This window comes from Plutella xylostella, chromosome 15 (genome assembly GCF_932276165.1).
Source record: "Plutella xylostella chromosome 15, ilPluXylo3.1, whole genome shotgun sequence".
Taxonomy (NCBI): domain Eukaryota; kingdom Metazoa; phylum Arthropoda; class Insecta; order Lepidoptera; family Plutellidae; genus Plutella; species Plutella xylostella.
In genome coordinates, this window is record NC_063995.1 from 3,165,731 (window position 1) to 3,191,546 (window position 25,816).

Sequence of the window (25,816 nt, forward strand, 5' to 3'; positions counted from 1 at the left end):
CGCACGTCTATCTGGCCCTTAAAAGAGCAAAGAGCAATTTAATTTATCGAAGAAAACCTCAATGTGTTTGGAAATCAAAGACAGCAACCACAGGCTACAATGTTAACTAGAAACGGTTAGCCACGACTGGGTCGCAAAGTGAAAAGTTTATTTTTAACGTAAGTTGGTAACTTTGCCAACAAGCTGTCTTTCGAATATCGTAGTTTAATTGGATACCGTCGTCGTTAGTGCACGGGATTCGTTCTAGCATTCACGATATAATTTATGTATATTGTATACCCTACACTGGATAAGTACCTAAAAGTTATAATTATATACCTACGTATGTTGATTGTATTAGCTCGGTAGGGATCTAACTTGGATTAGCTAGGACATAACATCTATTTCCTATGTTAATTTATGGATACCTAACCTGAATCTGTCGCCCTATTGTAATACGTAAGTTAGTAGCACTATATTACTGCGCCATTGTAATAAATTTTAACTGATGGCTTGTAGTTAGTAAAGTTCTGATAGCTCTTGTACCGAAGGTCCCGGGTTTGAATGAATAAACTTAGTTTTGGTACAATAATCTAAAAATAAACGATGCTTTGGTGCCCTAGGGCAATCACAGTTGGCGCATTATTCAACTCCCACGGAGCTACGTAATGTAGCGATCAATTTCGCTGCCTTGGGGCTAGTTTGTTGACAGTCGGACACTCACTTATTGAGTCGGCGAGGCAGAGCGGCGTACCGTAAGTAATGCGGTAAACTTGTGCGCTTCTAATCGCAACGTTACTTTTAAGTGTCGACGAAACGATTGAATGGTGTAGTGGTTAGTGACCCTAATTGCTGTGCCGAAGGTCCCGGGTTCGATTCTCGCACGGGACAGATATTTGTTGAAAGACAGATATTTGTACTCGGGTCTTGGGTTGATATGTGAATAATATTTATCTGTCTAGACTAGATATACCTATCAGCTGTCCGATACCCATATTACAGGCTCTGCCTAACTTGGGGTCAGATAGCCGTGTGTGAGGTGACCCCATATATTATTATTATTAATGTAATTTATGGAATTTCTACGACTTAAATTATTTCTCAAAAAATAGATTATAATTATGTTACCCGCTTCCCGCACAGCACTTTGAGTCCGGGGATGCAGGCGGCGTGCACGAGCGAGCCGTTGGCCACCAGCCGGATCTCCAGCAGGTCCTCCGCAAACGCCATTATGTACGGAAACGCACACACTGGAAACAAGGGTTACTATAGTTGCAGGGTGTTCACTCTATGTGACGAAAATTGAAGTTACGGGGCGCTGCTACGCGAGCCACGACTCTATATCGTTTTATTAAACACAGATTGCAGATTGCACTCTCACAGCTCTTGTTCGTTCGTTTAACGTCAGTATAGTATAGAGTACCCTACAGGTCTAGTAAGAATAATACTATTTGTACTCACTGGAGTATACGTTACACTGGATAAGAGGCGAAGGAAATCAATGATTTTTGAATACTGAACACCTGACTTGTTTATAAAAGTGTAAAAGTGCTAGTGCTTACCAACAGCCGCGGGCACGGTGGTCCAGTGGAAGTCGTATTCCGCGTCGCTCTCCAGCCCTCTACTCGTCAAGCGCTCGAAGTGACACGTGTCTAGAACGAAGTAAATTACATTACATTGGTCAGTGTAGGCGGTGGGGTACCTACATAATAGTATGTATAAAGTATGCACTTCAATTGTTTTACTCAAGCTACTTGCAGCAGTTTCTTGCGATGGGTAGATCGTACATACAGCGTGTTCCGATTTGTATCATCTCCGGTATGGCATTGGTTAATGGGATACCCTGTATAAAATGAAGTCCTAGCTAGCCAATGTTAAAGGGCTTAAGAATAGCACAAATAAATTAATTGTAATCAAGGAATGTATAATATAATAGGTAAGTACTTACGATTGTAACAGAGAACGATCTGTCCGTCGCGGTCGTCTCCTATCCGGAGTGCATTCACGAGCGTCCCTCTTCTCGAACTTTCCTCCGAACTGTCGGCCCTTTTTACAGCCTGAAAATGTTACAAATAACTTTTTATAAAGTTTCTGTGCTAACCAACGGGTTCTTTGCTGGAAAAGTGGTCATGAGTCTGTATATTTACCTGTCCAGTTCCGGATTCTAGAATCTCCCAATGCTGTTTGTAGCCTACTACCATAAACCCTACTTCGCCTTCCATCAGCTTTACCAATATTGGTGTTTCGCTTAGCTGTATATCCTGAAAACAGCAGTTTGTTAGTCTTAGTTGGTAGGTATAACTTATAAACTAACTTGCATGGAAATAACCCAGTTTAAAAAAAAATTAACTGTAGGTACTTAGATGATAAAAATAGATGCGGTACTCTGATATGTGTGAACTCGAAGCCCATCTCGCAGTCTTTGACCTCCTCCGCGAGCAGCAGCACGCGCCGCCCCACCGCTATCGCCAATATCGTCTTACCGCCTTCTACAACAAACAAGTAAGTTAGTTTAGTAAGGTTGAAAGGAAACTTTAGAGCAGTCACGTGTAAGTTATCAGAAAGGGCTAAGAAGGAAGAGGCCCGGCGTAGGTTTCCATGTATTTTTATGACATGCCGCATTAGACCGCTGTATCGAGGCAACGCAATGGGCTATAATGGGGCCTCACCCTAGCACCTCCATTCAGTAACACCGCCACTCACCAGTCTCAAGCAAATCAAAGCAGTGCGCAGTCTTAGTCCTGGGCAGTCTCGCGTGCTTGCAGTCCTGCAGCGGGCGCATGGCCCAGGCGCCGGCGGCCAGCTCGGGCAGCGGCAGCGCGTACACGCCCGCGCCGCCCGCGCCGCCCGTGGTGGAGCCGCCCAGGGTGACCCGCGCGCCCACGCGGAAGAGTCCTGCGCGCTCGGTCACCCGCGCCGCGCGCACGCAGCCCTCCCAGCGGAGCACCACCCGCGTCGTGCCGCTCTCTGCAAGAGAACGTCGGGTATTAAGGAGCGTTCCCACTATATCGTAATGATAAATACATTTATCGTTGGACGACTATCGTATGGATCCAATGCAGCAATGGATCGCGACAACATTGTATTGCAATGTCTTAAAAAAAACATGGATGAAAATAGAAAGAAAGAAAGAAAGAAAGATACATTTATTTGACACACTGAGACAGAATAATAAGACAAATAAAAGAAAAAGAAACAACAACAAAATAAAGAGAATACTTAATACAGAACAAACAAAACAAATAAAGGTTGCTGTCCAGAGTGTCAAAACGGCACCAGCTCAGCATATGCTATGGAAATACATGAAAATACACATACTGTAAGTCATATAATAACCGACATTAGACAATATTTTGATCGTGGCTACAATAGATTTTCAGTCACAAATTATTAGTAATAACGAATCTTAGGCGAGCAGCCTGATATGTCGATGGCATTGATCAAGTAGTAAGGAGTTTCGAGGTGTAGCTGACTGCAGTAAAATTATCGTTACGATTGGATGGACGTACCAGCACACCAATCAGGCTCATATATCCACAACATTGTGTCCTTAAAGACACCAAATAAGAACCGGAACCAGCATACCTTCTAATATATAAGTGTTGGACGTAGTAGACAGCAGCAGTCGGCCTTCAGACAGCTGCTCGGCGCAGACCGGCGTGGCGGGCAGCGGCGCCGCGCGCCACACGCGCCCCTCCCACGGCGCGCGTCTGGACCCGCCTGACCCTGGGTAACAGAGCATTTATTAGGAACCTAGAGTATTTAGAGGAAATATAAGATAGAGACGCTCCCGTGCCGACCCTGCAGGATTCACTGTGATTAGGAACCTAGACTAGGCCAGATAGAAGATAGAAAATGCTCCCGTGTATTATCTGTTCAAAGGTGGTGCCGAAGAGGTGAAAGCGAGATCCGTAGTGTTAGTGGATAGCATTTCTGGGGTGCCATAGGACTACAAGATGCGATAGAAGACTATACTTGGGTGATGACATTAGGATCATTCCTTCTATTCTAGTATTGGGCAAGCACCTTGAGATGGTAGTCATATTATTATCATGTCATATTTGGTCTGGGTGACATATACCTCTACAACAGACTAGGGACAAAGTATTGTATATGGCTCTTGCTTTTAGGGCTGGACGGTAATTCGAGCGTCCGCAGACCAGATGACATCATCACCAGCGTAATAACCGATTAGGTCGCTGCCGATGGCTATCTTAGTGTTTGTTTTCTAATCAATTCACACATACCAGTAGACACCAAACTCGTCGGCGCGTCACCCCGCAGCACGGCGTCCAGTTTGAGCGCCTGCCCCACGTGCAGGAAGCGCTCCGTGCGCGCCGCACCCGCGCCCCCCGCGCCCGCGCCGCCCGACCACACGTCCGACAGCGCGCGACGCGACAGCATCGGCTGAGGGGGGAAGCTTTTGTTGTTAGGGAAGGTTCGTGAATAGTGATAATGATCTGCAAGACACGGCAGTTAGGGGCTGCGACTAAATTGACTAGTTAATCGTCGATCTGTAACGACGGTGACAAACCCTGGTCCAGCTCTAGCCTCTCGGTTCTAATGTTTGTCACCGACACGCTGATCCAAAGAAATCTTAAAATTTCAATTAGTTATGTCTCAGAAATTATTTCATGAGTAGGCATCGAGAGCAATTTTAATTAATTTCAAAAGCCTCGAGCCATCATAAAATTGCGAGTATCAACATTCCTCCCTTTGTTGATTGAACAAAAGACGCTTCCGCGCGCAGACTGATCCTTTAAAATTACATGACAAAGAACTATTAAGCATTATCCTGTATAATATTTTCAGTCATCTCAGCCCGCAAAATAAAAGCAATTAGGTATAAGTACCTAGGTGCATTATGTGCGTCAAGAACATAAAATACATAAACATCTCGTATTTTTGGTGCTAATAATTATCTATTTTTAACCGACTTCAAAAAAAGGAGGAGGTTCTCTATATATATTTTTTTATAATAAGATAAGTCTAACACTGGCTGCAGTCTGTGGATTAGAATAATAGCGAGAGAGTTTATGGACTGTAGAGGATTTCCATTATAACTATTTCATCTAGCTCGCAAGACCTCCAAACCCGATTTACAAGTTGTTCTTCCTCTTGTATTCAAACATTAGTAGCATTTTGAAAGCGTGCTGTTATAAACGAAGCAGATTCGAGGCAATCACAAACACCGAACGAAAGTGGTCAAAGCGCCGCCGATCGAAAATAATAATAGTCGTTCGATTCCCGGTCGGAGTCACTCGGAGCACATATTTAAATAAAAAGCTTACAGTTATCTCTAAAATCAAGGGATGTGTCTGATAACACGAAATAGGTCTAGTAAATTGAGATTAACAGAGGTGGCCAATCCAGTATTGGCTTTCAAAGCGCACTAGAAAAAATCTGTTTCGCATGCTGCAATAATAAATAAATATCATCATCATCAACACAACCGATCACGTCGTCGCTAGTACTGGAGCACGGATCTGCATCCAAAGAAGGGTTTTAGGCCTAGCCCACTACAAGCTTGTGCTGAGTGAGTTGTCGGGTAAGTTGTCAACCCATAAACAAGGTAGAAGTGCATTGTGCTGGCCCTGCACTCACCACCTTGTGGTCGGCGCAGTGCTCGGCGTAGATGTCCCGGATGAGCGTGTCCAGCGTGCGCTGCCGCTTCAGCGCGAACGTGGGCGTCTGGAACGCGGCCTTCTCGCCGTTCATCAGCTTCACCTGGACAAGACAGATGTGTCAGTAAAATCGATTTAGTTTTGTTTTTAGATGTGTACCCTAAGTGCATGTGCTCATTCTAAACGGCGATACGGCTCGCAATCTTTCACGTAAGTGAAAATGTACAACGAAAAGCGGGTGCGTCAGTCACCTCTGACTACCCCTTTGGTGATTACTACGTGGGAAGTCGCGAGCCGCATCGCCGCCGCCGTTTGGTTTATGTTGCAGTTGCAAAGTGAGGCAAGTGTAAGGGATCTTAGCAAAGTTTTTCATGGAAATCTGTTAAAGTCATGAAGTCATAAAGCCCATGTTCTTGGCATAGATTAAAAGAATGTAAAAATTATAAAGGTCGCTCAAATATGTAGGTATCAACTAATAGTACCTATAAGTACTAAATAATGCGGATGCCTCTCTAATCCCAAGCGCCTTAGATAACTCGTGCGTTAAATTAGGTACGAATGAGCTTTGCACATTCCGAGCTTCCTTCTAAATTAACTCCTGTTTATCTGTACACAGTGCAGACCATTATAAATGAATCCGATATTAGCTTTAAGTGACTGGAAACTAAAACCAATATTTACTTGCTTTCTAGATATAATAAAAGTAGAGTTAGGTACATAATAATGAAAATTTACTGCTGAAAACTCAGCTATCGGAGGATACTGAAATTTTTGCTTACCAGTAAAAACTCCCTGAACAGCTGAGGGTCACTGAAGATCGGCGGACAGGGCAGCGAGGGCCCGAACGGAGGCACAGTGTCGTCACTGTACACGCTGAGTCTGTACCCCTCACCCTCCACCTCCGACACTACTGCGAATATGTCTGTGCCGTGTTCAGGAAATCAATCAATCAATTTTGAATTAGTGAATCATTCGACACACGACAGCATGTATGCCATGTATTACATGCTGTCGTGTGTCGAAAACACAGTTTGTTTGCGCTCGAATGACTTCAATAGGCATTACATTATAATTATGGTTAAATTGAACGCATATAGCAATGTACCTACCTATGTACCTACCTAAGTTTCATACAATATTTATGTTATTGGGAATTTATGTCTGGTGCTAAAACCTGAAATTAAACCTATTCATGAGGTAAGGGACGATAATGCTTACTTGATAAAATATACCTACCTACTTAAATCACTGTGCAGTGTTTTATTTTATCAGACTGTATCCAGAGAGCTGATTAAAATATTCAAAATACGAATAGAAAATCATGCAATCATTTTCGTAATTTCCATCATTCTGAAGCAAACTAAATATTGTTTGTTGCTATACAAAAGTTTTCTAATAAAAGTGCTGTTTCAATTACAATATTTAACTGCTTATCGAACTTATCCAGTACCTAGTTAGTTACTAAGTAATTAAAGTTATTTATAAAATGTCGACAGCCATTGTTAATTAAGATTGTGAGATAAAGTCTTTCTAAGCAACCATTAATCCTTTTGAATTTCTGTCCATTTTCACAATCGCAACAATACAATCTTAATGGAAGTTACAGTATTGTGCAAATTAATGTGAACACGAATGAAAATTTGAAAAAAATACATTTAGTAGTTCTAAAATAAAAAATCAGAGATATATTAATACAATTTGAGTTATTTTAATAGAAAATGTGTCCTCCCTGGCTTTTATAACTTCTTCAACACGTTTTGGAATAGAATCGACATGATTTTAACAGTTTTCTGATATTTACTGGTCTAAAAAACTTGTATGGATTACAGCCTCAATCATTTTAGTTTTTCTTGTGCAATCCGATTTCCGAAGTCTAACTTTCACGATGGCCCACTTATTTTCATTGGGATTAAGTGCCGGTGAGTTCTCTGGCCATCCAAAGGCATGATATCTTGTTGTCCTTGAAATATTTAAACATAATCTTGGACATGTGGAATGGAGCCGAATTTTGTTGAAAAACTTATTGACCGTTATCTTCAAATTTTCTTAGTTCAACTTCTAATCTCCGTTCTAGCAAGTCACTGTATTTTAGCGAGTCCATCATCCCTTCGATGGGCACAAGTCATCCGGTACCTATATAAGAAAAACAGCCCCAAACTAAGAAAAGTTGATGCTAACGGTCAATAAGTTTTTCAACAAAATTCGGCTCCATTCCACATGTCCAAGATTATGCTTAAATATTTCAAGGACAACAAGATATCATGCCTTTGGATGGCCAGAGAACTCACCGGTAATTAATCCCATTGAAAATAAGTGGGCCATCGTGAAAGTTAAACTTCGGAAAACGGATTGCACAAGAAAAACTAAAATGATTGAGGCTGTAATCCATACAAGTTTTTTAGACCAGTAAATATCAGAAAACTGTTAAAATCATGTCTATTCTATGCCAAAACGTGTTGAAGAAGTTATAAAAGCCAGGGAGGACACATTTTCTATTAAAATAACTTAAATTGTATTAATATATGTCTGTTTTTTTATTTTAGAAATAATAAATGTCTTTTTTTCAAATTTTCACTCGTGTTCACATTAATTTGCACAATACTGTAATTTGTTGAGTTCTGTATAACGGATTATAACATAATACATGCCGTATTTCATTGGAAATAAAGGGTATTTCATTTCTGAATATGTATGTTAAAAACATGTTACACGCCCAACGCAATCAAATTCGCTTTTAATTATTTTCAGACGAGAAAATAGTTTGAAACCTTTTACAATACACTGCTGAGCGTAATGAAATACTTGTGTATTTCATTTGAGCACAAAGGGTCGCTCTATGGGGCGCAAATCCACTCGCGCGCGCCACTTCCGGTGTCGCTCAGCGCCCCCCGCCCCCGCCGCGCCCCCGCCGCTTGCGAGGCTCTCGTGTATTCCTGATATATGCATACCAGGAATACACCTTTGTCTGTACCACTTCCTTAAAATAAAAATAAAAAATATTCTGAAACCCAAATTTAACATGAAAAATCTATTCATGTGCAAACTTTATTAAATATTCGTTCAACAAATTAAAATATAAACATATACAGTATTTTCAGTAAAGACATTAATTAATCATGAAATTTTACCCAAAGCGCGTCGCCACATTTCATATAATTATGGCGCGCATAATGAAATTTTCCTGCAATAAATCAAAAACCGCTATGTAAAGGATACGTGTGAAGTGGCTCTTGACGCACTGCGGGTTGAAGGTGTTGTGCACGGAGTCGTCCGTGAACACCACGTTGACGATGTCGTTGCCGATGTGCCGCTTCCTCTCCAGCTGGGGACGGTCGTGGAGTTGTAGAGTAAGAGAATACTTTGCTGATGGTTACATATGGTGGTGTACTATTTAATTTCATAAGAATATGTTTTTTTTGTTGAGAAATTTTCAGTAAAATAAAATATAAAGTTAGCAAAATAATGTGGTTAGTACGGCTATTGGAAATTTGAAAAAAAAAACTGTTCCTATTCGCCATAATAAGATATTGAAGTGATTGACTAAGTTTCTATGTAAAAGCAACAAAAAGTAAGTATGATAAGAGTCGTATAGCAAAGATTGTACAGAATGAGACCTTGAGCCCCTTACGCGTTTGTTTTAATCAAAAGTTGTTCATCTATAACGACCTCCATATTCTTGCAATCTATCAAGAAAATGAAAAGACGGCGACAGGCACGCAGCGTGGCTAATTCAATGAAGCTTACATGAGCCGAGAGTGTCTCCACGTGACGTCGAGTCGACGCTCGCTTCATGAGAGAACATACTGTATAATATAGCTTCACAACATACGAATGAGAGTGTCATGTCACAACGAGATAGAGTCGTTGTTAGCGCAGTAGACCGTCCAAACTTGGTTAATCGTAAGCTAAAGTGACCCCCCCTGGCACGAACAAGAGTTTGCCTTTAATATAATGTTGCGAGTAACCGCGGGCTTCCCGCCAGTTATGTGCTGTTGTTGTCGAACTTAGCATGTTAGGAATTCATTATCAACTTACGAAGTCTGTTATAATTATGTTTGTAATACGTATGAAAAAGTTTTGCGGAAAGTAAGATGAGATGAGTCAGCTTACGTAAACAAAGGTTCGTGATATAAATGTTTAGGTGTAATTATATGTGTGCGTGCGTAATTAGGAGATATAAAGCAGAGCAAGCAAAAATATGAGTTTTTATTTATAATTTAATTCCAATATGCAAATAGCTGACACGAAAATATATTTTCAACGACATGTTGTAGTAATTGGTGCTGGGGAAATGCTGTCCGTGTCCATGAGTCCATGTTTTTATTTATTTATTATATGCAGTAAAAAGTAAGTGACAAAAAGCCAATTTAAAGTTTTCACTCATAATTTGCAAATTAAAAAAGCCCGGGAAGCTGATGATGGTACATAACCAGTTAGATATTAATCTTATTAAAATCAACACCCTTAATGGTAAAATAAAACAGTACAATGTACTCGTAGGCCAACACTTATTGATACATGCGTATGAGTGTGATTATTGTGACTCGTGACGTGTCACACGGCGGCTACATGCGAGGAGGGTGATGTGTGTACCTGTTGCTTGTTGTCCTTGGAGAAGGGCAGCATAGTGGAGACGTGGAACATGATCTCGTGTCCCTGGTGCATGGTGTAGATGGAGTGGCTGCCCGTCATGTCGCCTGCAACACACACACTCCGGTCACTGACCCGCCCACGACGCGCTGATTTGTGAGTGAATGAAACGCTTCCACTTTTTACCTTTGACGTCGAGCCCTCCGCGAAACCTGTTCCAGCCTCTTAATCGAATTTTGTCTCCCAAAAGCGATATAAATCGGTCCCATTTCTCGTCGCCCTTCTCTGAAAGTTATTTCAACCTTTGAATGAACTTTTCGTATAAAAGTGTATAATGAAAAATTTAAACGCCGTGCCTCATGAATATTATCAATAACGTGATTTGCTAAAGGTCGCACTCACCGTTGGAGAGCATCTCGTCATCCGTCTTCTGTAGCGAGCTCATTAGCATCACGCCTATTTTGAAATTTACTGAGCCTTCCTGTTCTTCTAATAATAAAATATCTTTCTGCAACTCAGGACAGGTTATCTAAAAACAATTATGTAAGCATTATGTGATTTGGAAGACACGCTTTGTCACTCAGAATATTTGCGTAACCAATTTCAGACATTTTGCATTCGCGGCTACGACGTGCTACGAAGCTACGTAATGGCTACGACGCCGCTACGACGTGCTACGTAATACTACGATGCTACGAACGAATCACGTAATGCTAACTTAGCATTGCTGAGCGGCAATAATATTTTAGATACCAGGTATAATTTTAGTCCAAATCAAATCTGAAATCCTATAGTACTCAATTAAAAATAGCATTGAAAATATAGTAGTAATATGTAAGTACTCGTATCATTTACAAACAGTTGTTTTACCAGCAAATTGGAAAGAAGATAGGTCTGTACAAAAATAATTGTATGATTTCATTTTGATCAATAACAAACATTTTATGTACATACTTGTATAAATACTTTCATAAAGCATATCATGCTAATCTTATTTAAACTTGGCTCAAGTGGAGTAGGTACAGAATATAATGTAATTTCAAGGGCCACTTGACTCATATAAAAAATGTCGTGACCTTTTTCAAATTCGTGCAAAGCAGTAAGGGATTAGCTTAGCATAAAACCTAAATCATTTTTTACTAAAGTTTACCAAAGTTGCGTTTATTTCTGAGCAGATATTGAAAGTTAAACTAGGAATATAAAAATAGATAATGGTTTTAATTTGATTTCTGATGGCTGAAAAATAGACGGTTGTTTTTATGTAACACTTTGAAATTTGGCACACAAGAGGCTGTTTCACAATGTCTGGGTAATGTCTACCTGTGGGATAAAAGACATGCTGTCTCTCTCTGTATTTACGTTTTAGACAGTGTATTTTATCCCACAGGTAGTCATTATTCAGATATTGTGAAACAGCCCTTTAAGATATAAATAACAATTCTAACTAACTTATGAATATCAAGACAAAAAAGCAAGTTACAACACAAGTACCGTACCTCCCTGGGCACCTTATCCACCTTCTCCATGGAGGGGAACTGCGCCAGGATCTGCTTGACGGTGGGGCGCGCAGCCTGCCCGGACCACGCGCTCGGCGGCAGGGAGATCTTGTGCGCCCCCTGGTGGACACAACACGGTCAGTGGGAGTCTTTAATACAGGCCAGTACGAGCTAGGGGGTCACTCTTTAATAACAAGAACGAATACGCGAGAGAACGCTTACGTGATAGAGCATAGTTAGTGCAGCGCTCCGAAACTTCGGGAAAGAAAATCTGCAGCGCTACCCGGCTCTATCTTGTTTTATTGCGTGTCAATCCGATTTAGAGAGTGACCGGAGAGACAATGGCCGGTAGTAGCTGAATGAGGAAGGCCAAGGACAGAGTGTCGGGGCGCTGCTGGACGAGGGTGATGATGATGAAACATGTTATCAGACCTCTCGCTCGCACTTCGGCAAAGTCGTATCAGTGTGAACATAAGTGAGACGCACGTTTGTAATGGCCCAAGTATAATGGGAAGATGATGGAGTGTAATGCCGATATAATGGCCTAAAAACATAATTGAAATTTAAAAATATGTTTCATTTAAAAGTGTACAAATTGCAGGGTGGAATATTTTTTATGTAAAAAGTTGCTGAGTATGTCTGTACAGTCTGTACACTGTACAGGTATAGTGTACGGTCGCTTGCATTACCTCGCATAGGGAACGTCACTGGCAAAATTCACATTCAAATTCCATTCTATCTGTACGGCATGTTATGTTTGAGCCGAAAATATTTTGTTTTGTTTAATTTTCAGAGGTTTCTCAGAGATAATTTTTATACATAATTATATTTAGATTAGGCACTTGTTTTAAAATTTATGTGTTACGATCTGTGACTGCGTGTGTGTGAAAAAGAATGATTCAACAGGAACAGGATCATAATGAATACCGTTTCTCGCTGAGCTGTAAAAGGTTCGAAATTAGTCTCTATTCACTGGCTCCTATCGAGCTTGATACATAGAATTGCTTCTGGCTCACGTTTTCCTTAACGACTGCAGGAAAAATATGGTTATTTGGCACAGAGATGAGGTTTTTAAAATCAGAAAGTGTGAATTATTGTATAGAGAGAGAGAGAGAGTCATAATTCTTTCTCAACATTTTTACAACGGTGATCACGCTCCGTTCACTGGTTAAAGGCAAATTGAGGTCTTTAGGAACATAAAACACATTCCACATTGACTACGTTACTCGCGTGCGTCTGATGGCTGATGGCCTAGCCTTAAATCTCAGCTGTAGTTAATTAAGTAATTTCGTTGCGTGGGTGTAATATTTATGTCCTATTTTACATGAAATTGCTATTTTGTTTCAGATAGGTACTTATCGTGGCAAAAGAATGTAGGAATTAAATAAATCTCGAACTACTTCTATCGATATTGTTGCAACAGCCTGTATCTACTCAGGAAAAAAGACCCGTCACGATTTTCCTCATTAATTTCCTTCACACTGATCCCACCAGAGCTGTATAAAAAGAAACTCCAATTTATATGAAACTAGTTTCATGAAAATCCAAATAAAGAATAAAGTTGTCCTTTGATATTCGTCTTTTTATAAAATCATAACTACGCAATTCCTGTTTCGTTTTGATACGACGGATGTAGAAACGTGTATTTTTATGAAATGCTTAAATCTTCAGTCGGAATTCATATTATAGATACCTCATTTTTCTGCCTCTAGTGGTATTTATTGCTTCCGTGACCATTTCAGTATGTAATTCATATAAGTATATGGATGGTAACAAACGCTACAAAGGATAAAAGGTATTTATTATCTTGTACAATAAATAAAATAATTTGAACATTTCAATATTTTTTTGCTGAATGAGCTAAGTATAGCTGATATTTTTAAGACTACATATTATAAAGCGGAGTGTTCCAATTTGACTAAGATTAGAAATGCTTCAACAGAAACATAAATTTGCTCGGCTGATTTGATGCTGAAATTACCAATTTCCGCTGAAATACCTCAGCAAGTATAATTTTTATCCGCCTCTTCGGAAAGAATGATTGGAAGATATTTTATGCCTACATTATTTATGATTTTGCTTACGATTTATACTCTCCTTGTTTACCAAATCATTTTGCTTTTCAATATAAATATTTATAAAACTACTTAACTTAGCGAAGGATAAATAGTAGTTAAACATTGTGAAGCTAGTTTCATCACCGTACAGGATGTACAAGTTTCACTAATGAAGTGAAACTTTAACCAAAGGAAGTGCGGCTCACGACATGTTGTAATAAATAGTTTATAGCACACATCCCGGCTTCATACATTATGCCTGCCGAAGTTTCGTGACACGAGGAACTTAGAGCATCGAGGAGAATAAAACAACAATACAGACTCAAATAATAAAACAAGTTTTTAACGTACAGTAGACTCCATAAATATGAATGTATAATGTGGTTAAATGTATACTGTCGACCCTTGCCAAAATATATTGAATTCAGAAACTATTTTGAAGAAGTTTCTTAGACAACGTACACAACTCTACGAAGTAAGTATATACGAATATTTTCTCTGATATGTAGTTGCAGTTAAAGTTATTTTTAACGATGCAAAAACCCGTCAAACTTAGTTTACAGTACTATAAATAAAGCAATAAAAAGTCTCTAACTCTAAGTTAGAGCCGAAACTACATTTAGGCGACTTGCTGCGTCCCTGACGTTGACGAAATATATAAAACATTATGTAGGTCACAGGCGGGAATCGATACTGTTGTCTTCTTAGCGTTTCGGTGACAAACACTAGAGCTTGTCACGGGTTTTTCATGAGTGAAATAATTACCCAGACAGACTGCCCTTAGTAGCTGACTCTCTATAGTGCGCTGGACGTAAATGCTTGATCTTTGTGAACTCGCGGTCGCGGTAGCGGGAGCAATCACATGTACCTTTCGATGTGAATAAGATAAATACGAATACATTGTTAGTATAAAGCTGTTATTTCTAAAAATATCACATCATACTTATGCTTGATATTTTGTGGCCGCGACCGCGAACAAGCACTAAAAAGGCTAGATTCCAGTTGATACGTCACTCACACGCCTCCTTTCGTGCACCCTGCCGCTTAACAAGTTCCATACCGACGTAGATAAACATCCATATATCGCGATTCGCCACAAATACGGCGATGTGATTGGTGTAACGCGTATTAGACGAGTTTATCAACGTCGATAACAGACCCGTGCCGCGGCCGCTGACGGTACACCTACTCTTGAAAGGCAATGTATTGCGTTCGCAACATTTGCTCAATCATCACAGTAGCTCACCATCTTGTTGAAAAGGATAGCGCGCAGCAGGCCGGCGCCGCCCTCCTGCACCACGCTCAGCAGGTACGGCTCGCGCGACGCGTCCACGCCGATGTAGTTCTGGTGCACTGCAACAACACACAGGAGTTGCTGAATCATGCTACAGGTTTTAATACTCCCGATAAAAAAGAGGGTCTTTGTATCTGTCTGAGGTAGCGTAGCTCCCAAACGGATGAACCGATTTTTTATTTAATTATTATTATATTATATTATAATAGTAAAGAATGCTATTTTAAAAACTCCGCCTGTATACTTTTAGGCGCAGGCCACCGTACCTACCTATACATCTATTGTACCTAATAAAAAAGTTTGCCTCTTACATGTCGCATTATGATGAAATAATAATATAATATGTAAGTAGGTACTTAGAACTATTACTACCAAAACATTTCGCTCCGAAACGGGACCAGTAACAATTTAATCGTATTAGCGTCGATCAATGTTGGTAGTTTCATTGTACAATGGTTTTGTTGAATTGTGAGCGCAAACGAGAAGCGGGCGGCCCAAACACTTCCTTACCGACGGGACGCCTGTGTCAACACTCAGCTAAATAACACCGAACATACACAGGCTGAAAGGCTAGCACAGGGCGCATTTAAGATGTGACAAGAGTTTTGCATCGCGCTCACTCACATCGCGCTGCCTCAAGATTGAGCGCGACGGAGAACTTTTGTCACGTCTTAAATGCGCCCCGTGCTAGCCCTTCTGGTCGTCGTTAAACACTACTACTCGGCTATAATCTATGGAATTTACCAAATACATTGTGGATGGATTTATCACCAAGACCGGTGTGGTTATTATGTAACTTCATTGTCCCTCGACTTGAATTCTTTCTTTGAAATCAAACGAATATAAAATAAAGTTCAAATGGCGCATGACTTTATACGTTTACATGAATAGATGCGCATATTGCACATGCACATAGCACCCTACCATTAACAATTTGCATATACTGAAATCAAAGCCATGGCCAATGGCCATGCCATACGGCCATACGGAAGAGAAGAGAGCTCTCTGTCTATCAGCCAACTGCCGATTAAACTTTGTAATATGTCTATACAGCGGGACACTAATGAATTAAAATGTATTTGTATCGGTCTGAGCCATTGTAAGGTTGAGATCGGAACGTTGACTTTATACAAGAGAGGAGGAAATGAATAGGATTAGACGCACTGAAGTGAAAAAAGTGATACTGATTCTATTGTGTTGATTTAAATGTCAGATCGATATGAATAAAGGGTGGCAAAATACTCGACTGGATTTAGCAGCGGTTTTATTAAACTGAAACGCTGAATTTCCTTGGTTTGATTTCCAAACACGCAGATATTCTGTGATAGAGTTCATAATAAAAATAATTTGTTACAATGTGCAATGGTGTAATTATTATCTATGTACCATAATTCCACTTTATACCTAATTAAACAACATAATTTCCCCGTCTAATTAATAGATGATATTTCCTAGAATGTTGTTAAATAGGTCAATTCCATCGAACTACCATAAATTGATATAACGCGGCTCTGCCACAAAGTGTCTTATGTCCATTTTATCGATAAATTTCAGCCAAAAGTGGCCTCTTCCGACAATATTTCACGTAAGTTCGACAGCGGTCGATTACCGCCGCTATCCGCGACCCGTGGTCACCGCTGGTTTAACTTCATTTTAATTGCAGCTTAAATTAATATATGCCTTTAACTACTTAGATACTCGCTAATTGTAAAGGCCGGGCCACACATAAAACGTAATAGTTTAATGATGATTAAAACATGAATTATTAATGAAACACTCATGATGAAGCGTCGCTGTTATTGTTCTAGAGCTCATGATAAAATCTTCCCTGCGTACATCTATCACATGTCACTTATTTATTTATTTTACTTTATTGAATTATAGGTAATAATAACTTAGGCCTGGTTTCCTTCGTAATCCCTCGCATCAGCCAACAAGCGGGTAATATCGATTCCCGTAGCGCAGCGTGATGGCTTGACTTGGAATTAAATTAGCCTTAAAACACTTCATTGCATACACAATAGACGTACGGTCTAGATATATGCAATGCATATAAATGTAGGTATTCTATAAATTGTCTATATACCTAAGTATCTAAATGAATACAGTTTTCCCGTATCATACGGTTTTCTCGGTATTGTTGAGGTGTTTACGAGCCGGCTCGGCAAGGGAGGGTAGATTATGATCTCTACCGGATGTTTCCGACGGCCTCTCAACATTTTATCCTTATTTCATATGGCTTTTACATAATATATTAGCTCAAATATTACCAGAATATATCCATTACGTAAGATATGATATGCCAATATCTGATATTAAAATAATATTATATTGGGTCTAGATATTTAGGTTGTTCTTTTTTTGGAAGTAAGTACTTACATGTCTTACAAATTATTTATTTCGTTTAATCTACATAATTTTCAGATTTTATTACTTTGTTAGTAGTAAACTAGTTAGGTAAGAAAGATTACGCCAACGAATGTGAAGTAATTTCCATTTACTTGTGCCGAAACATTTGTATGAAAATCCGGCGTGCCGCTCGAACTACTCACCTTTGTACAAATGATAATGCCGCAGACAGCACGACACAGTTACACAAAGCTGCGTCGAACAAAGGCGACGTATTACAATAAAACACTTACTTTTTCCGAGAAAGTATTTGAAGTACCATCTCGTTTGGAACTCGGGGTTCTCAAGGACGGGCGCGCTCGGCGGGCCAAACAGCTGGAAAACAAAACAAAAGTGTTTTAATGATTATCCTGAAAAACAAAGTTAAAAATTAAATTACAAAAACAATGGGCAACAGTAAGCTTCTCGAAATTACACCTTTGAGGGTCCGCTGACCCCGGGGTGATCGCTCCCTTGTGTATGATAATGCAATATTCAAGAATAGTGATAATGGTTTTACAGTTTAAGTGGCGAAACCTCACAGGTCCATTGTAAATGTAGATTCTCTATATTTGAACTAAGCAATTAACTCTTATAGGTTTTTAAAATTTCAAACCATACTGCTCACCTGCTATTCATAACTAGATTTTTTGTTAACTAGATCAGTTAGTTTGCAATAGCGTTACTATACCACATAATCAACTTATTGTCAAAGTGGTTAAATGCTTCAATAAAGTTTACCTACAAAGGAATCAAATTCATACATCTTTTAGTTACTTTGAATACTTTGTGCATTTAAATATTTACCAAAGGAATCAGACCACCCATGCACGAAGCATGCACGCTTTGGTGGTGGCACGGTTGGTTTTAAATCTCATTGACATTGATACTGAACTTTCGTGTTCGTTTACTGATTCGCTGAAACATAAAATTTCAGAGCGGTGCAGAGAATCTGCACAAAACCGCCAGTTGATACGAACTATATTGAGCGACTAAAGCCATACCTAAATACATACATATGTAAAAGAGTGACTAGCTGTGGTCCTTTTAATTATTTTGGCTTGCTACGGGAACATTATGTAAAGTGTACTGACCTCATCTTTCTCCCCGAGTGAGTTTCCGTTCTCGAGGCGGTACCGGCGCGCCACGGCGTCCACCGCGCCCGCGCCCTCGCTGGCCCCCGACAACTGCAACCAATGGACGGCATCAACGTCATCGCCCATATTGGGTCATTCCACAGTTTAACATTTTGCGGTCTGTTTAATCAATGAAAAGTCAATAAAGAAGTATTCTATTCTATTCCAAGTGAAGATAAAATGAGAATGGCCCAATCTGACCCGCTTTGCAGCCACTAACCCAACCTATTTTTATTCAATGATAAAGGTTTCTGAATGTATAAATATTAAAAAAAGTCTAAACCACGTTTAAAAAAAAACTTAGTATGAGGGAAACATCTAGTCAGTACAAAGACTTGATCTTTCATCATCTTCGTTCTCCCATGCCTCATAATAATAAAGTTTACACCAGGATGTACTATAATCATGGGCTACACATCAGTGCAGCGATCACAGGATTCGATACTATTTCGAAACTATACAAACATATGGAAAAAGAACAGTATCGTCAAGTGTCACTGTCAAAATGTAAGGCAAATTTGTCAGTTCCAAAAATGACATTTGTTTTATCCATATGTTTGTGTAGGTTCGAAAATAGTATCGAATCCTGTGATCGTGTCGCATCGCGATCGATGGGTAATGGCGCCATAGAGAAATGGCCATTCTCCTTTTAATAAACTTTAAAGTTATGGATAAGTCCGAATATTAGAGGCTAAATATTAAATTTAAATCATAGCAAGTACTTTTACATTTGAAATTGAATTTTAGTTTTGAGCTGAATAATTGATTCCCTGTGGGTTTCATCGAGGAATTTGAATATATAATTCTGATTTATCACAGTTGAGATTCAATTTTGTATAGGTATATATCTAAAGTGATTTATTTGAGGTTGAAGTTGAGGTTAAGTTAAACTCCATGATGTATATATCTAATACAATAAAACTACACAGAAAGAAACATATTTCGTCCAAAACACAAAACATATAAAAAAAACAAAAAAAAACTAGGTTACAAAGTAATATGGAGCTTGATAGTTTTATTTCAGTGCTGCGGTGCAAGTTACGACTGTTAATCAAATCCTATCGGTAGCTGATTCGGATGACAACACTAGATACATATAATTCAAAATCTTATTTAATTTTATCTAGTTACTTATAAGTTTTGTGTTAAATGTTATTTAGATAATAATAATAATCAATAAAATTAATTATTTCTTATTCCAGAAATTCAAAACCAATCAACGTCTATAAAAAATAATAAGATGACGAACATTTATGGATTATAAATAAATAAGAAATTAAGAGTTTAATACTAAGTAAAATTGGGTGAGCTAAGTAGAATTGAGGTGTCCTTCACTGTACATCGTTATAAAAATAAACGTTTATGTGAAACAGATCCGCTCAGTTGAAGCCAATAATGATTTCAAAATATTGACTCTGGTTTCATTCGAAAGAAGGTAATGTATACATAATTAAACATACATACATAATTAAGAATACACTTACGCAATTACCTAAGCTATATTTATTTTGAAATACCATAACGATATTTTCCTACATTTAACTAAATTTCAACAACAGGCGAAACCACTCTAGGCAATAGTTGGTAGGCAGAGCTGCATACTTGCATCCACTGAACACCGGTTTTAAGTAACTGCTAATGTGTAATAGGGGCTAAACTAAAAAGCGAGCCTATAGCTATATTAAAATTCATTCAAGATTCAGTAAATTACAAAGTTGGGAAACCAGCTCAGGATTACTAAATGCGATATTCGATCGCTACGGTTTACTGATTTTAATTAAAAATTAATAACGAATATAAATTAGTATTTTAATCTATAAAAATGAGAGCTATATTTTTTTTATTAAGAATAAATTAACCAGCTCTGCCGTCCACTGCCGGCGTCGCTACTTCATTAACCGACTTCTGTAGCGAGTCAACGTGGCCTGGGGTAGACTCAGTTCCTATTAGGCACTTACACAATTTTATTAACCTTTTGCATCTCAAAGTTGCGATATCGCGCTTGAAGATAATTTGATTTCTATTGTGTCTGATTTCCCGGCATTCTAGCAGCCATATCTTACTCATTATATCCGTGTTTTTTCAAAAATATTTATTATATATTTGCTTCTTCGCAGTGGCGGATTTACAAATTTGCCGCCCGTAGGCCATTAATATTTTGCCGCCCCTACTGACTTCTGAAATTCAATACGTTAGTTTAATTCCGTTATTAGTACGATAGTGAACTTGATGATATTTCTGTCTTAAATGACAGACTACTAGATAATTTTTGCAACCCGCTATGTATCTACTAAAGAGTTTAATGTTGACATAACAAGTCTAATTTGACAGGTAAATAAAAAAAACCCCACTTTAAAGCGTAAAACATCTGTAACTTTTAAACGGCTCAATCGATTATCAGCAAACATATTGTCTAAGAACACTCTCCCGTGGAACACATGTGATGATGTGACACAAAAGAATATTGAAATCGGTTCTTTCGTTCAGGTGCTATGATGCCAGAGACAGACACGTCAAACTTATAACACTCTCTTTTTGCGTAGAAGGTTAAAAACAGCAGCATGTACTAATCATACGATGGGGAAAGGCATAACTTAAAAATAATGAGTGGTCATTAAAAATGGCTTTTGTTAAAAAAAAAAATTGCACTTCACAGTTTAAAAACAATACAAAAAAGACAATGAGATCAAATAAGTTTTACATTATTTTCTTTCGAGATTTTAAATTTGCATAGCTAATCATCATCATTAACTAGGTATATTTTCGTATGAAATGTCTTTCATAAGTTCTGACTCTCTGCACAAAAGAAGAAGAAGCATTAAGCTTTTCTTAACTTCAAGTAGATCGTAGGTAGTTTTAACCCGTTTTAAGCAATAAAAGCTTGTCTCACCTGAACAATTTGTCACCAGTGCAGCGGTGTGCTATGCGAAGTGCTATCCAAGTTTGGATAAATAATAATATGCTCCAAATTCTGTTTTCGCAGAAGCAAAGATATGTTATGATCCAGAATCTGGTTTAATCGAAATATTACAAAGCGTTTATTAATCGTTTTCGTATTTTATAATCGTAATTTATACATGGATTGTGTACACGTATAGTTATTTAAAAAAAAAACTAAAAAAAGCTATCCCACCAAAATATTAAATGTAAAAAAAGCCAAGTCTCTCGATGCAGTCTTTCCATCGTAATAAGTTATGAGATCTCATAGAAGCCAAGTCCTATTCAAATTATTTTGTAGTTATAAATCAAGATTTAGTAATTTTATCAATAGTTTTCTTTACATTATAATTACAGTGCCTTGGCAATGAAACAAATAAAACGGCATTTTAGGTTACGCAAACCGCATACGTAAACATTAGTATTCTTAATTACTGTATTAGAGCATGTGTAGTCGGTAAGTCGGTAGTGACCATCATGATAAACACTATAATTGTAATATAAAGAAAACTAATGATAAAATTACTAAATGTTGATTTATAAATACAAAATAATTTGAATAGGACTTGGCTTCTATGAGATCTCATAACTTTTTGTCAGTTGGTCAGTGAGTCAGTGAGTGACAAAATGGAGTAACTTTGATCGACCGTAACTCCTAAACTATAAAACTAACAATTCAATTTGGCATTTAATTTCGAAATTAACTGCCGTGCCCCAGATTTGCCAAATTTGCCGCCCCTCTCAATCTGCCGCCCTAGGCACTGGCCTTTTTGGCCTATAGGTAAATCCGCCACTGCTTCTTCGACATTATACATTATGAATAGTTCAGACCTACTGATCATCATTCATCATCTCATAACGATATTGCAAGTGTTGTTTGAAGTTAGTGACAATGAACACTTCCTTATTTAATTTATGAAGTTGATAATTTCTGTTATGTTATACCGTTATATCTAATCTAATCACCATTATGTCAAAAAAAAAAAATTGTGAAATCATTCAGTATACCTATTATTACCTATTCGGATTCTTTTATCCGCTTGCGTGTCCACTGATTAAAATCCAACCCTTTAAGCTGATAAATTAATTCACTTGAATTATAAAAGAACTTCGGTGCTTCTGTAGCTGTTAGCCAATAGTTCAATTAATTCTCAAGAGAATTAGAGATTTAATACCCTAAAGTGCCCTTGCAAGTTTGATGGCCCCGACTAATTTTGAAAGCGCGTTCTGTGAAGGTTCCGTGTAGCTGGCTCCAGGGGGGTTACTCTATATTGACGAAAAACCTATGAACAAGAGCTGTGTTGCAATCGGCACGTTTAGTTTAACTAGACAGAGTCGTGTCTTGCAGCAGCAGAGCACCGAAACTTAGTTTTTTGTCATATAGAGTGACCTCCCAGATTAAGGGCAATTTCATGACAGTTGTATGACCCATGTCACCGAATATATCTACTAACTACCCCCTCAGCTATAATGAATCGAATTTAATCAGTCATCGACTCGAAGATTCAATATATTTGGTTATGTTCGAACTTTCATTACATGATGACACATTTTGAAAAAAAAAGAAAAACGTTTATTCTGTGCCAGAACTATTCCAACCTAACTGCAATGTTGGCCAGGTATTACACAAGGCGGAACAAACAATGCGGTTACCGATGTTCGATCAAACGCAACAAAAGCGGACAAAATATTTCCTCTACATTTTTAACACGATTTTGCAGGAGGTAAAATTGTTCATCACACGTGCTGGATGTAGGAGCATTGTACCGACTAGTCCGACTTTAGTCGTACCCGATTGGATCCTTCCTTTACGTAGGTGGTTGTTATTAGCTACAGTAGTGCGGTACAGCCTACGCCTAGGCCCAACCCTCATCACTCGGTGACTGACAATGAAATACTGCCGAGTAATTATTATACATATAATTTGTAAGGTAAATACCTATTTTTGTTATAATTTATGTGTAATACCTAGTTATTAGATACTAAGAAGATTTGTAAACCCTTTATATTAGTTTTAATTTGCTGTGCCCGACAGGGTCCATATAGTTCTTAATTTAATGTATTTAACACCTGTAAAACTTACTTATGGATGCAATAAAAGATTGAGTATTGAGTATTGAGTATACTCCTGGATCAAATCTCGGGAATGACTCCGGTTTTTTTTTGTTATGTATTAAGATTATATGTTACATATATTGGATAAATCCGTCAATACATTATGGTAAAAGCCATGTAAAGAGTTTCAGCCCCCTACACTGCCAACTTAATGGGACAGATTGCAAAAATAAATAATATAACATTTTAAAAACCTAGAACACACTCACTCACGCCTTGCACTAATGTACTCCCTTGCGGGGTAGGCAGAGGTGCATTGCTGCACCCACTTTTCGCCAGTGTTATGTTTAGTCCCAATGTAATAGGGGGCGAGCCTATTGCCATTTTTACGGGCACATCCAAGACCCGAGAACAAATATCTGTGTTTAAACAAATATCTGCCCCAGCCGGGAATCGAACCCGGGGCCTTCGGCTCAGTAGTCAGGGTCACTAACCACTACGCCATTCGGTCGTCGTAAAAACCTAGAAATAAGAAAATAATGCCTACATCTTAGATGTAACGGGAGAAAGACAAAAAATGCTGTTTCTGCCGGAAACAAAAGTAAATTGTACCGACATTCTAGGTACTAGGTTGTTGCTGCTAGGTTCTAAAATAGGCATTAGCTCGATTATCATTTTTAGAAAAATGATTTTAAATTGATGTTACTCAATGTTAGGGATAGCCAGACAGACATAATACATTGCGTTTTCAACAGTAAAGGGCTGGACCAGGCTGGATCGGAAAGAAAAGCCATTATAAGCCATAGGTGCATCCATTGCCTTAGCTGATAATTTAATTTTAACGCCATCTCAGTAATTCAAAACTCAGCTTCCATACCCTGAAATACTTACGGGAAAATATCACCTGTATAAATATGGGTTTGCAGTTCCGTCAGTAGTAAGCCCCAAACAAATTGAGAGTGTGAAAAACTGCTAACGAACTATCCCAATAGCGCAACTAACTTTAGTTTATAATTTTTTTGTCCTTAAGGTACCAAAAACTGTGTAGAAATGTTAAAACATTTACAGTGACACGATAAATGGGGATCACATAAACCTGGTTCTGAGATATTCACGTTTAAAGTCCCAAAAAAGTATAGTTTTCCAAACAAGTGAAACAAATTTTGTTTCCTGTGGGTTTTAGTATGCTTCATTATAGTAATTTAACTAAATTTTGGCCAAGTCGTGAATCGATTCCTTTCTGCGTAACGTCCTTTTGCATCATGACCATTAATTAACCATTAACGGTCAAGACTAACGCTGAGTTGCAGAAAGGTACATTAAACTAATGTCGGCATTAAATCTATGTCTGTCTCTTTCTGTCCGTATAGTGTCAAAACAAGGCATCAATACATTTAAGGTCGACATTAGCTTAAAGTCCCTTTCTGCAACTCAGCGTTATTTAACCACTCTACACTGTAGACATTGCAACACATTTTATAGCTCATTCCGAAAACACATAAAGCACTTAATGAGTACAACTTGGTAAATAGTGAAACCGCGTAAACAAGTTGTAAGGACAACATTATTATGTAGTAAGTTACATTTGAAATTTAAAATGCAATGTTTGACCAATACGTTTAAAAAATACTTACTCTCATGGATATTATTATGTACTTGGGTCTGAATTAGATGTATGTGTGTAGTACTAGTATTTATAAAAGTAGACTTAACACAATGAAGACATGTGTGTGTACGAAGATGTACTGTAGTTTACTTTCTCCAGACATTAGGTGAATGAGACAATAAATTACGGCCTTCATGTACGACACTACAATACAATCTTAATTTTCTAAACGCCATAGAATAAAATAATACTAGTTGTCTCCCTATTGTATGTTTCACAGGTATACACATATGTATGTAAGTACACTACGCAATTACTCCTTTTGTTTCAAAGGTCAATAACTTAGCTTGATGGAGGTTAATAAGTGTGGCAGCCGACGTAAGCGGAAGTTATTACGAAGATTAACGGAGCTCTCTGAAGCTCGCTTATTGCCTGCTAAATCCCGCCAGTGTTCTCTACACCAGAGATACTTCTCACTGCGTCCGATGTGAATCTGTCGAAATACGAACCGAAATGTCACACCAAATTCGGATTGCTCATTTCAACGGGTCAGCCGCCAATAACCTACCACACCCTATGTATAGGTAGTTATGCAAACTACAAAATATAATCATTCGGATACACGGCGTCGGTCGTCGAAACACCAATTCAAGG

At 38.5% G+C, this 25,816-nt stretch overlaps 1 protein-coding gene across 1 annotated transcript in view; it reads right to left on the reverse strand.

The window, feature by feature from the left end:
• The window catches only part of LOC105398608 (GTPase-activating Rap/Ran-GAP domain-like protein 3), a 75,072-nt gene that overhangs the window by 4,684 nt on the left and 44,572 nt on the right, over positions 1–25,816 (reverse strand). The window contains exons 3-20 of the mRNA XM_038107839.2: positions 18,523–18,615; positions 17,683–17,764; positions 14,993–15,099; positions 11,690–11,809; positions 10,596–10,722; positions 10,380–10,478; positions 10,197–10,300; positions 8,820–8,925; positions 6,383–6,525; positions 5,584–5,706; positions 4,227–4,386; positions 3,565–3,705; positions 2,683–2,946; positions 2,365–2,468; positions 2,127–2,240; positions 1,928–2,036; positions 1,542–1,631; positions 1,108–1,229 (exon numbers count right to left, since the gene is read on the reverse strand). Of these exons, the coding sequence (XP_037963767.2) occupies positions 1,108–1,229; positions 1,542–1,631; positions 1,928–2,036; positions 2,127–2,240; positions 2,365–2,468; positions 2,683–2,946; positions 3,565–3,705; positions 4,227–4,386; positions 5,584–5,706; positions 6,383–6,525; positions 8,820–8,925; positions 10,197–10,300; positions 10,380–10,478; positions 10,596–10,722; positions 11,690–11,809; positions 14,993–15,099; positions 17,683–17,764; positions 18,523–18,615 (2,208 nt within the window). The remainder of the gene's footprint in view (positions 1–1,107; positions 1,230–1,541; positions 1,632–1,927; positions 2,037–2,126; positions 2,241–2,364; positions 2,469–2,682; positions 2,947–3,564; positions 3,706–4,226; positions 4,387–5,583; positions 5,707–6,382; positions 6,526–8,819; positions 8,926–10,196; positions 10,301–10,379; positions 10,479–10,595; positions 10,723–11,689; positions 11,810–14,992; positions 15,100–17,682; positions 17,765–18,522; positions 18,616–25,816) is intronic.